The 14,061-nt window shown below is 39.2% G+C and overlaps 1 protein-coding gene across 1 annotated transcript in view; it reads right to left on the bottom strand.

Moving 5' to 3' along the window:
• Positions 1-368: 368 nt before the first annotated feature.
• Positions 369-14,061, bottom strand: part of LOC132398436 (synaptophysin-like protein 1) — a 35,275-nt gene continuing 21,582 nt past the window's right edge. The window contains exons 4-5 of the mRNA XM_059977863.1: positions 6,356-6,544; positions 369-1,995 (exon numbers count right to left, since the gene is read on the bottom strand). Of these exons, the coding sequence (XP_059833846.1) occupies positions 1,864-1,995; positions 6,356-6,544 (321 nt within the window). The 3' untranslated portion in view covers positions 369-1,863. The remainder of the gene's footprint in view (positions 1,996-6,355; positions 6,545-14,061) is intronic.

The following is a 14,061-nucleotide window of genomic DNA, read 5'->3' as shown; positions in this document are numbered from 1 at the left end:
ATGTGTTGCTCAGTGCCATTTTATAAATACAGCAACTTTTGCCTTACGATTATCCTTTATATAGGCACTGAAACATTAAATAATTGACTTTTGCTTACTGATAACTACGTTTCTAAAAGGTAGTGCTTCCTGGTAACTAAGAAAAAAATTCACAAGCTTACGCCAGTATAAAATAGATCCACAAACTGTCATTTATCTGTATTAAAATCGGATATTGCATAAAGATGTGCAAAAACTTGAAATATATTTTTACTCTGCACACCACATTCAATGTCCCAGCAATTCAAAATTTGAAAAAAAAAACAGGAAAACAGGATTCCTACATGAATGGAAATAACTTAAAATAATGAAAGAAAAAACCAAATAGCAATTGTACAACTCAGATTTTAATAAAAGTTAAAAAAAAATACAGGTTTGACTGTGTGCTATTAACCAAACTGCTTCTGCAACAAATATGAAAAACACAAAAGGTCTTTGTCACCAGTAGCTCATTTTATCTTTCTCAAATGCTGAAATAACAGCCTTTGAATACATTTAAAGAGGTCAAAATGCTTACCAAGGCTTGGCAAAAGACCTGGTGCATCCTTAAAGTAATACTACTTAATTCAGCAGCGCCAAATAAATCACATGGATTATTCTAAGAATTCAATTTTCAAAATGCAAGCCAGTGTCTGCTGATGAGAGATCTTGGAAATTCAGCAGATGTTTAGAATTTTTATGACACTGAAAGAAACGATAAGGCACTGTGGCAAATCAGTGTTTTCTCTTCCTTCTTCACGCTGCTCCTTCCTCCACAAGCTTCCTGCTAGGCAGAGGATTAACAAACAAAAGCACAACTCCAAATAAAATATAGAAGCAGTGCATGCAAGTTAAAAAAAACTGAAATACATTCGGTATTTGCAGGCAATTCTTAGTCACTGACTAACAGCACCAGTCAAAAGCAAATGCGTTTTAAGATTGTGATGTGAAAAACAAGCAAGGACCTGGATTTATAAATATTTTCAAGTTGATAGCAGACGTTCATTTTATCATTCACAATTAATATGAGCAATAAAGACAAGTACATTTGCCACTATCCTCAATTAAAACAAAATTTGACCAGCTTAGGGTAGAACTCATGAAATTTGAAAAGGTGACATCATTAAGCAGAGGAAGTTTTGACTTAACACCCATGAAAATGAAACATACAGATTAAGCCACATGGCATTAATTCTTTATAATTTCTGTAACAAACAGAAAAAAAATGGAAGTGTTCTTTAACATGATGTTTTAAATTGTTTCATAGCAGAGCCCATTAAAGAGCAACATCTCCTGTGCAAAAAAAATTGCTTACAATATAATGCAGACCACGTGAATCCAATTGTGTACTTAATAATCAAATTGTACATCATAATCAGCAGAGACTTTCTCAATTCAATAATGGTTTGATACATACAAATCTTCTTTCAAATTTGCCATCAAGTTGAAATAGGAGAACAGCGTATTTGACAAATATTCACTGAATGATCATTGTATGTGTACATGATAAATACTCTTCAGGGAACAGCAACGCAGGGAGAAAATAAGATATTCTGAAAGGGCTCCACTGTATTATGTACTTGTGATGTAACAGATCACTAATTGTATTATTGACAATGCCTCTGAATATTCTTGCACTGGAAACCTCAACACTTAAATGGGACTACACATATTCCTTTTCTCTTCTCTCCCTCATCCAGCTCCAAAAAGGCACATGATACAACAGCACGAACAGTGAATAAACAGGTATGATAGATAGTTTCCCAAAAAGCTTCTGCAGTGTTATAAGCAAAATGAATCATTTGTAGAGGTTGTAAACACACTCAACAATCTTTTAACTGCCATCTATGAATTTGGAGCCGGTGGTGCCACATTCCCTGGATCCTGATGTTGTCCTGGCTCGGCATGCCAGCTTGTTTCCTTGTACACAAACCAGGCATTTCCACACCACAGAATCAGATTAAGAAAGCCAAACACCTGTAAAAAAGATACAAATCATCAAATGGCAATCAATGCATGAAAGAATGCACCAGTAGCTGCAACTTCAAAGCTGTTTAAAAGTCTTGTTGATAGTAAGTCATGCAAAAGCTGGCAAGCCTAAAGTCCAACGCCACTAGGTTCAAGGAAAGCTACTTCCCTTCAAAAATTTGTTTCATAGAACATAGAATAGTACAGCACAGTACAGGCCCTTCGGCCCACAATGTTGTGCCAACCCTTAAACCCTGCCTCCCATATATCCCCCCACCTTAAATTCCTCCATATACTTGTCTAACAGTCTCTTAAATTTCACTAATGTATCTGCCTCCATCGACTCAGGCAGTGCATTCCACGCACCAACCACTCTCTCCCCGAGTATAAAAACCTTCCTCTAATATCCCCCTTGAACTTCCCATCCTTTACCTTAAAGTCATGTCCTCTTGTATTGAGCAGTGGTGCCCTGGAGAAGAGGTGCTGCCTGTCCACTCTATCTATTCCTCTTAATATCTTGTACACCTCTATCATGTCCCCTTTCATCATCCTCCTCTCCAAACAGTAAAGCCCTAGCTCCCTTAATCTCTGATCATAATCCATACTCTCTAAACCAGGCAGCATCCTGGTAAATCTCCACTGTACCCTTGCCAATGCTTCCACATCCTTCCTATAGTGAGGCAACCAGAACTGGACACAGTACTCCAAATGTGGCCTAACCAGAGTTTTATAGAGCTTCATCATTACCTCGCAACTCTTAAATTCTATCCCTCGATATATAAAAGCTAACACCCCATAAGCTTTCTTAACTACCCTGTTTACCTGTGAGGCAACTTTCAGGGATTTGTGGACATGTATCCCCAGATCCCTCTGCTCCCCCGCACTACCAAGTATCCTGCCACTTACTTTGTACTCTGCCTTGGAGTTTGTCCTTCCAAAGTGTACCACTTCACACTTCTCTGGGTTAAACTCTATCTGCCACTTCTCAGCCCATTCCTGCATCCTATCAATGTCCCTCTGCAATCTTCAACAATCCTCTACACTATTCACAACACTACCAACCTTTCTGTCATCTGCAAACTTGCCAACCCACCCTTCTACCCCAACATCATTAATAAAAAAATCACGAAAAGTAAGGGTCCCAGAACCGATACCTGTGGGACACCACTAGTCACAACCCTCCAATCCGAATGTACTCCCTCCACCACGACCTTCTACTTTCTTCAGGCAAGCCAATTCTGAATCCACCTGGCCAAACTTCCCTGGATCCCATGCCTTCTGACTTTCTGAACAAGCCTACCACGTGGAACCTTATCAAATGCCTTACTAAATCAATGTTGATCAGATCCACTGCACTACCCAAATTGCTCATCCCCAATTTTCACCTCAGTATAGCAACACTATGACCACTGTGCACTACAAGGGACTTTTGTTTTTGTTCTAATTGTGTTTCTTCTTGTACAATTTATGTTCTGCTTGTCAATTTCCTGTATCTGATACTATGTCCCTGTGATGCTGCTGCAAGTTGTTCATTGCACCAATGCATACTTGTATTTGTACACAGGACAATAAACTTGACTTGGATTATGTGGCTTTCTGAAGCAAAGTAACAATCATGGGAACATGTGATAAGTATATCTTAGGGCTTTAAACATAGAAAGGAACCTGGTGAATATTGAGGAGCACACACACAGCCTATATATGATTTTAGTTTTTGTCCTGCATCAGAAAGCTGCTAAACAAATTCTACACCTCTTTTGACTTCAAGCCTCCTAGGAGAATGATGGTGGTTAAGTGGGAAATAGGAAACCAATTGGCAACTTCCTACTCCCAGGTACTGAATGTAATAGTTCCATATTAATTCAAGGAGAAACTGAAGTGCCTTTTAAGCACCAATATTAAGAGTGTATTCTAAATGGTGCTGATTAGTATCAACTCTTCCTCTGCTGCTGCCAACCAGTGTAGATTAGAATGGGACAAAAATAAGCGATGCTAGCTGCAAACAGTACTCATGTATTTCTCAATGAAATATTAAACTTGTTATCAGATGGTAATGAACCTCATAAAGCCCCATAAGATAACAGCAGGCAGCGCTTTCTGAATTGTAATGGTAACCACACAGGAAATAGTAAAATCCATACCAGCTTTATCTAAGAAGAGCTCAGAGTGGACTGTGGAAAAAAGGGATGGAGGAGGGGCAGCACAGGGCAATCAAAGGTAGGTGAGGTGAAGAGAAGAGGTAAGATGGAGCCAGAACAGGGAATGGAAGAAGAGGCTAGGGGGAGGAGCGAAAATATTACTGGAAGTCAGAGAGATCAGTATTCATGCCGTCACGTTCGAGGCTACCCAGACAAAATACGAGATGTAGCTCCTCCAGCCTGAAAGTGACCTCATCGTGGCAGTAGAAGAGGCCACAAACTGGCATATTGGTATGGGATTGGGGACTGGAATTAAAATGGTTGTTCACTGGAAAATCCTGCTTGCTGCGGATGGAGCAAAGATGTTCGACAAAGCAGCGGACCCCCAATCTATGTCGGGTCTCAATTATGTAGAGGTGGCCAAATCAGGTGAAGTAATGGGAGGACTGTATGGGGCCCTGAATGAAGATGAGGGAGGAGGTGAATGGGCAGGTGTAGCACTTCTTCCACTTTCAGTGATAAGTGAAGAGGAAAGAGGTAAAGATGCAAAAATTGATCAATATCAGAACATGTCAGTGATATTAAACCTGATTCTGAAATTCTGCCAGCAGACGTTTTTCCCCTCTATGTTATTGATAACAATGTGAATCATGACCTGCAGCTGTTCACCCTCCTAAGTTTTCTGTGGTTGTTTAGCATTAACCTGAACCTTAGAACTACTCAACTCAAAACTGTTTTTCTTACTGTGAACAAACTTGTACTGCCCACCCCTGTTTAAAACCAATATTTATTTAAATGTCCTAAGGCTCAATCTCTGGTACTTTTCTCAAATTCGTGAAGACCCAAACTCTCCTACTGCTCTCTAATGGTAGTGGTTAGTTTAACATTTTACGGCACCAGCTGTAAAATTGTAATTCAATTCCCACCGCTGTCTGGAAAGAGTCTGTATGTACTCCCTGTGACTGCATGTGTTTCTTATGTGTGCTCTGGTTACCTTCCACATTCCAAAGACATACGAAGTAGGGTGAGTATGTTGGCACTGAAATCATGCCTACACCTGTGGGCTGCCTTCAGCTCATCATTGGTGTAAACTATGCACTTGACTATATATTTCAATGTTTTCTTGTACATGTGACAAAGCTAATTTTCTTCCAAGCTCAGCAGGGCCTCATCTCTTCCCCAGACTCCTCTCAAACTAATCTGGGCTCAGTTTTCAACCCCCACCCCGTCACCACATTCCTCTCACTTTGTCTTTCCTACCCCTCTTTCTTCATTAGAACTCAGCTCTCATGGATGCTTTAAAGGTTCAAAGGTCCAATTTAATGTTAGAGAAATGTATACAATATGCATCCTGAAATGCTTTTACTTTGCAAACATCCACAAAAACAGAGAAGTCCCTCAAAGAATGAACGACAGTTAAACGTGAGAACCCCAAAGTCCTCCCCCCAGCTCCCCCTCCACACATAAGCAGCAGCAAGCAATGATCTCTCTTCCCCCCAGCAAAAAAAAGAGCACCTGCTACCAAGCACAAGCAAGAGCTAGGCGATAGCAAAGACACAGACTTGCGGTTACCCCAAAGACTATCGCATTTCATCCGACATTCAACAAACCACAGATTCTCTTTCCCTCATAAGGAAGAGGGAGGTGTCCCCCATTTTTACAGTGAACAAGAGATATAACAACAACCCACTGGTTTACGATGTTAAAAAATCAGTTTCGTCACTTTTTACAAGCTCTGTGCCTGAAGATCTCAATGATCTCAGGTCTTTGAGCCCACAGCGAAAGATTTTCTGACCTCCCCAACGACACATGAGTCTCCTGCTGTGATACCGACCCTCAATCCGCCCACCCCATTCCTCCTACACAAATGGGATTCAAATCTAGAGTGTCTTAAAAGGTGCTGGATTCACTGCTGCACTCCATCTCACAGATCCCAGCAGGTACTCTCAACCCTGTTTGCTCTAAAAACATTTGAATGTAATACGTATGAAGCTTCCATTAGGAAAGACATGTCAGGGATCTTTTTTAAAAACACAACTGGAAGAACACCAATGTGTGATTTTAAGTATCTAAAGGAAAAATCAGTCAGATTTCCAGCAACTCATCTTCAATTGTAATAACCTTAACACAAGGTCGGTTTTAATCAGTGGGTATCCAATGAAACATTATGGGCAAACCAAACAAGAATAATAGAGGAAATGAGAGGATTAAATAATGACAAGTGCACATACCACAGACACATTCAAACTTCCCATGCCAGACACGGTTGAAGGAGTACACACAGCTTCATTCTTGCAGAGTGAAAGGCTGTCCTTGAGGATATTTGGATTTGTACTGTATTTGAGATCAGTGAGGCCTTTACCCCAAGCTGAAGAGCTGACCAACCACAAGAAGGCAAAAATCACTGTCACAATGAAGTCCTGAAAAGCAATAAAAACAAAGAAACATATGAGCAGTGCAAAATATTAAAAAGAACTAATGAACTCATCAGTTTATTAATGGCTTACTAACATTGAAGTCCAAAACGATCATTACAATGACACAGTATATTGGAGATACATACCTGGTCAGATCATAGACTTAAATTAAGTTTCTCTGATTTCAGAAGACATTTGACCTGCTGACTCTTATTTCAGATAACCTGCACCCACTGCAAGTTGCTTTTGTTTTATGGAACGCAATGTCCTCTTACATAAATGCAAGGCTCACAATAATTAAAATATTAACAAAGGAAAATGATTGGTCAGGGCATCAAAGGATATAGAGAAAGCAGATGTATGGGGGTTGATGTATGGGGGAAAGCAGATGTATGGGATCCAGGATTAGCCATGATGAAATGGCGGAGCAGACTCAATGGGCTGAATGGCCTAATCCTGCTTCTATGTCTTATGGTCTTAAAAAATGCTGAATACATACTGGCTGATTTAGGAGCTCAATTTCAGCTCATAGAAGAGAGAGAAACTTCTCCAAGTTGAATTAGAAAGCACTTTCCTTTACAAGGAGTAATTGAGGACAACAGAGATGTATTAGAGGGAAGGTTATCAGAACACAAGGAAGGAACGGTTGGTTATGCATCAAAAATCACAGAGAGCTATTCAGTTAAATGTAGACTTTAGACTAATCCCACTTCCCAGTTCCTGGAACCTTGCCTGCAGGTTATGACTCTTCAGGAACATTTTAAGTCACATAGCTGTTTCTACCACCCTTTCAGTATACTGAATTCTAGATCCCCAGCAGTTGTGTGTGAGAACTTTTTTAAAAAAAATTTTTCTAACCTTCTACCAATTAGTTTAAATGCATGTCACTTATAAATGACCTCTCTGCTAAGGGAAACTAGATCCCATTTACCATTTCTAGGCTTTGGATAATTTTATACACCTCCAGTACAAATCTGTGTTCTACTTTGGGGAGGTGGGGAGAGAAGGAAAGCAGACTCTGATGTGGGCATCATGCCCACCTGACAATTCCCCAGCCCTTGCAGCATACTCATGCATTTCTCTTGTTGCCCCTCTGGTGCTACTACAACTTTCCTACAGTGTTACAACCAAAATTTTGCCCATAACATGAACCTATTGTTTTCTACTGTGTTAGCACAACCTCCTTGTTCTTGCATTTTCTGCTCTGACCAGTGATGTCCTTATGCCTTCTTGACAATTTTTATATGCATCCTTGGTTAAATGGACATGTATGACAAGGTCCCTATTCTCTTCTACGTTTTATTTTCCGTTTGTGTGTTCCTTTTCTCTCCTCAAATGCATTATATCACACTTCTCCAGGAAAAATTTCCTTTGAACCTTTCTGCCAATCTAACCAGTCCACTGATATCTTCCTATCACCTAGAACTTTCTTCATCTTCAACCACTCTACCAATTTTGGTATCCAGCTGTGGCCCGTGTATTTACATCCAAGTTACACCATGAAAAAGCAAGAATCAACCAAAACTGTACGGGTGAATTTTATGGAGAGTGTGTTAGTGTGCCAAAAATCTAAAAGGATTTTAAATACACTTGATATTTAATGCAGATCACCTAAGCATAAAAATTCAATTAATTGGTAACCACAGATTGAAGCATCTTTCAATATTTGTTTTAACACAACTGGTATGAATTTTAAACTAATCTGTCTAACAGTAAAAATGAAGTCACATACAGGTCTTTTCTTAGTTGGAATAGAATTCATTGCCAAAGTGATGTGAAGTAAGCAAGTAAATGTACCTTCTCTATGAGAGTTTGTTGGGCAGCCAAATGATGGACACAGCGATTCTACTGACAGATGTAATTGCTTCCCTAATTTTTTTTTTAAGTGATGAACAAACTTGTGTGTTTATTCATATTTTATAATTGCTGTTTTATTTATTTATTTTAATCACAATATTAAAAACTACAAAAACATCATCAGTTCTGGGGAAGATTAAAAAAAAACTGAGCTAATTGCTCAATCTTATTGTCATTTTAAAAAAAAAATCATTATTTAGAGGTAGTGTAGAACAGGTCCTTCCAGTTCAGGGAGCAGCATTGACCAGCAACCCACCAATTAACCTCTAGCCTAATCATGGGGCAATTTACAAAGATCAATTACTTGCTAACCAGTAAGTTTTTGTAATGTGGGTGGAAAATGGAGCACAAAGAAACTGACGCACAAATTTCTTTCAGATGGTGTTGGAATTGAACTTCAAACTCCAACGCCAATGGTGATAGCCACTAATGTACACTAATGTAGCACCTCTTTTGAGAAGGTATTGTTACGAATGAAGGGAGCAAAGTTGCCTCCCCCCTTTTTTGAGAATCGCGAAATCGCTATTATTTCGGGTCTGATACCCAGGAAATGAGAGAGATACATATCATGTCAGTAATGAGAGAGACAGACACGCAGGATCACAGCAAAGGCAGTTTTATAGACAACGCAGAATACACAACAAGGTGGAATGTCTCCTAACAAAAGCGGAACCGAACCACTGATTACTGCTATTGTCTCTTGAAGAAGGAATTGTGTATTGAGTACTGTACTATTCATTGAAACCCCTCAGGGGACAGCCAGAATGGTCTGGTTGAGGGATTGCATCATCCCAACCTGACTGACATCTGAGACCCCGTGAGTGAGGATAAAAGTCAGGTCTGCGGAACACCCCTCAGACGCACCAGGAGAAACGCTAGAAATCCAGTGACAGTGTTTTATAGCGAAAGCCGGTGAGAGCTCGTGTGTGTCCTCCCTTGCCTGGGTGACGGGCTCATCACAGAAGAGCGGTTTAGCTAAAGAAGAGGTCATACTTGAACGGCCACAACAACGAGACACCGACGGATTGAAATCATAAAGGAAGGTTGGCAAAAACAATAGCGGTAACTGTTCCCATTCTTCTATTTCTCTCTCCAACAATTGCAACACAGCGACAAACAAACACCGCAGCCTGTGTGAACTGAAACGAACTTTATATTTCCATCGGACAATTCATTATCCCTTAGACAACGATAGAGCTTATTTCTTATTGATTATTATCATACCCGCACTTTTAGGTTTAGTATTGACGACATATATTATCTGTATATTTGCATTGATATTATTTTTGTGTATTTTTACTAATAAATACTGTTAAAAATAGCATCACCAGACTCCAACGGATGCCTCCATCTTTGCTGGTAAGTAACCCAGTTAAGGGGTTCGTAACAGTAGAAAAGAATTAGAAATAAAGCATTCTCTAAGGTCTTCAATATGATTTCTAAATAAAGGCTATAAGCGACAAATTCAAATTCCAAAAGCTTTTTTGGTGTCCTTTATGCAGCTGTAAATATGTACGCAGTACCAGGTTATATGAAAACTTGTTCGAGTCATTTTCCCTTCCTTCTCCAAAGTGAAATGCACAAAACCCACAATGACTAGTACAACTGTCTATTCAAGAGTAGAGGATTCTAAATAATAAATGGTCAAGGTTACACACCTACTATAACATTCAAAGTAAACTATTCTCAGGATCAAAACTCAAGCAGCACTAATACTGGAACAATGCACCAAGGGATTGGACAAAGTAGCAGGATTTAAGAGGCAATGAGAAGTTGTAATGGGGGGCAAAGAAATGGCAATAAACTAAATAAGTATTTTGCATCATTGTGGAAGACACTAACAGTCAGCCAGAAATTTGACAGTGACTGTGTCGTTGCCATTACTTAGGAAATGGTGCTTGAGAAGCTAACAGGTTTGAAGGTAGGCAAGTCACCTGGACCAGATTAACTGCACTCCAGGGTTCTAAAAGAGTTAGCAGAAGAGGTTGTGGAAATATTAGTAATGATCTTTCAAGAAGCACTAGAATCTAGAATGGTTCCGGAGGACTGAAAAATAGTAAATGTCACTCCATTTGCCTCCAGGGAGGCAGAAAAAAGGAAATTATAGGCCAGTTAGCCTAACCTCTGTTTGGGAATATGTACGGGTCCATTATCCAGGATGAGGTTTTGGGAGTCTTGAAAGCATGTGATAAAAATAGGCCAAAGTCAGTGTGGTTTTCTAAAGGGGAAATCCTACCTGACAAATCTGTTAGAATCCTTTGAGGAAATAACAAACAGTTATTTTGTTCTCCTATAGACAAAGGAGAATCAGTAGATGTTGTTTAATAGGATTTTCAGAAGACCTCTGACAAAGTTCCATACATAAGGCTGCTTAACAAGATAAGATCCTCTGGAAAGATACTAGCATGGATAGAAGATTGGCTGACTGGCAGGAGATAAAGAATGGGAATAAAAGGGATCTTTTCTGGTTGGCTGCCTCAGGGGTCAGTATTAGGACTGCTTCTTTTCTGGATGATGGAATTGACGGCTTTGTGGCCAAGTTTGCAGATGAATCGAAGGAAGGTGGAGGAGCACGTAGTGTTGAGGAAGTAGGGAGTCTACAGAAGGACTTCGAGAGATTGGGAGAATGGGCAAAGAAGTGGGAGATAGAATATACTGTAAGGGAAATGCAAGGTCATGCACTTTGGAACAAGGAATAAAGAGGTAGACTATTTTCTAAATGGGGAGAAAATTCTAAAATTAGGGTGCAAAGGGACTTGGTAGTCTTTGTGCATGACTCCTTAAAAGTTGCAGGTTGAGTATATGGTGAATGGAGGTGCGGAGGAATTTCTTTAGCCAGAGGGTGATGAATCTGTGGAATTCATTGCCACAGACAGTTATGGAGGTCAAGTCATTGAGTATATTTAAAGCAGAGTTTGATACGCCCTGATTAATCAGGGCATCAAAGGTTATGGGGGGGGGGGGTGGAGAAGAGAAGTAGGAGATTGGGGTTGAGGAGAATCAGCCTAATTCTACTCCTATGTCTTATGGTACAAAGAAAAAGAAAAAAGATTTGGTAAAAATTAACTAGCATTGACATATGATGTTACTGTTTTTAGTAGTGGACTAACTCAAACCAGGGGTGCTCAGGAGGTCAGTGTTGATGGAGTAGACATCTCAATGTTGAGGACACTGCAAAGGTAGGAAATGAAAACATCACAATAGAGTTTGAAAAAAAATGATGCATGCAATGAGACTCAATATAGCAAAGTGTGCAGAAGGTTGATGAGTAAACTATTGTATGAAATAGAACAAGGTAGCAAGATTTTTGTGTGATCTCAGGTTGATGGGAGGGCAGTACACAAGAGGCTACAGAGTTTCAGTAAAAATGAGCTGAGAGAATCGTGTCATGCATCATTGTCAAAGGTACAAGTCTTGGTGATGGCTTGAAACTTCTCAGGGTTAACTATGCCACCAAAGTCATGAACAGTGCAATTCAGCTTTAAATAGTTCAAAGGGAGAAGGGTTTGGTTGGTGTCTAAGGAATGGATATTGTGACAGGCACCATCAACAATATGTTTATCCTCTCAATATTTTGAGAGAGAAAATTGCTGCTCACTCAGTATTGAATGCTTGACAAGTAGCCCATAATTTTAGAAAAAGTTGTGAAGTTAAGAAAAATACTGTGAGTGACAGCTTTGTGTTGCCACTGTCCATAGAAACAGATAGAAAAAGTTCTTAGATGACATTGAGATGAAACAGCACGTACATACAACACAGAAGAGGAAAAAGCATTGAAATATGATCCCCTGTAGCACTGCGAAATACAATTAGAACAGATTATGAGGAAAATTATGAAAAAGTACAGTACTGATGAAGACCTAATTCATTGCTAGGCCTAGCAGTGGAGGTAGATTCTACTGTAGTGCTCAAAGTGGAACTGGACAAGCATCTTTACTGGGCCATGGGGAACAGGAATAGACAGATTGCTCTTGCAAAGTGCCAGTATAGACTAATTGGGCCAAATGTGTGTTATTGTATTGTAACTATTCTATGTGAAATGACTAACAGGTTACGAAGATGATTTCAGAGCTCACGGCCAATTCATTTAGCAACTGGGGTGAGAGAGAGAGAGTGGGTGAGGGAGACAGACAAAGAGTCTGTCCCCAGGATCTTGGAAATCTCTCATCTTCAGTATTAGTGATGGTGTATAGATAAATTCAGATCATTGCAAGTAATATCTCCCTCAGAAGCATAAGAAATGATATACAGTAAACAAGAGGAAAAAAGCCCCAAATGCTGTAAGTCAAACAAAAAGGCAGACATGCTAGAACAGGTGTTCCCAACCTACAGTCCATAGACCCCCTCAGTTAATGGTAGGGCTCAATGTCATATAAAAGGTTGGGAACTCCTGAGCAAGAAGAATGCAAATGTCCTGCAAATATTCAGCTGGAGACAGGAGATGGCTAAATCAATGACAATAGAGGTATGAATAAGAGTTAAAATTATCAAAACAGTGTTTGTACTAACTAACATTTTTAAACAGCAAAAGTCATGAAGGAAATCAGAGTGGGCAAAACATAAGCATGACAAATTGACAAAGCCAAAAAGGTGCTGCAGCAGCCCAGGAATTATTAAAAGCATCTTGACACAGAGGTGTAGATGAACTAGTCTCCACCTCAGTACATGTTGTCCATCGATTCACATAAGTTCACAGCATTATATCTTCATCATGGACACAACTACTAAGTTAAAATTCTAGCTTTAATTGGTAAGCGTTAAAAATAAATTTTAAGAGTGTAACAAGAAGGCAATTACAGCAGAGGTTATTGGAAAAAAATTTGAAACTTCTCATTTAGCAATCTTATTTAAGTCTACTTTTGTAAATAAAATCAAACAATTTGCATACAATTGAGACGAAAGACTGCCTTGTTCTTTGTGAAAAGGAGGAAGATTGGCTAATGATTATTCTTTTCCTCTTAGTGCTTAAGTGTAGTTGAATTGTAACCATCCTCCACAGCTTTTATAATTTTAAAAAAACCTCCAAGAGAAAAAACTTTGAAGACAAGCATTAAAACACATGTTTATAGCTTCAAGAGCCTTGTGATTAAACAGATTAAACAAAAGGAACTGGCATACCATGAAAAATCAAGCAACTTACCAGAATATAAATTCATCCTTTTGCATTGTACAGCAGGAAATAAAATCACAAGTTACTTTAAGTGGTAACTATGTCACAGTTTTAACTAAATGGGATACCATTTAATTATCCAGAAAGCACATGTTAAAAATGCAGATGCAAAAACAGTGAAAATACTTATCACCAACAAACTCTCAACACAAAACAGTCAATGGATTCTTGCCCAAAAAGAAACATTTATAGGATGTAAGGAAACCTGCAGGAGCTCTAACAAAAAGCTGACACAATCATGATAGGTTAAACTTTCTCTGAATGATTCACTACAACTAAACAACTATTATAGGTGCACGAAAAGTTGCTTGTAAGTAATCACTTCAGCACACCCACCCTGACTTACAGACTAAGTCAAGGCCTGTTCCGTCAAGAAACAGCCATGGCATCAAGTGAAAATAACAATGAAAGAGACTATACACTCAATGCCCACTTTACTAAGTTCACCTGTACACCTGATAATGTAAATATCTAATAAGCAAATTATGTGACA

This window comes from Hypanus sabinus, chromosome 8 (genome assembly GCF_030144855.1).
Source record: "Hypanus sabinus isolate sHypSab1 chromosome 8, sHypSab1.hap1, whole genome shotgun sequence".
Classification (NCBI taxonomy): Eukaryota; Metazoa; Chordata; class Chondrichthyes; order Myliobatiformes; family Dasyatidae; genus Hypanus; species Hypanus sabinus.
Note: the sequence above shows the minus strand (reverse complement) of the source record. Positions and strands in the feature narration are given on the sequence as shown.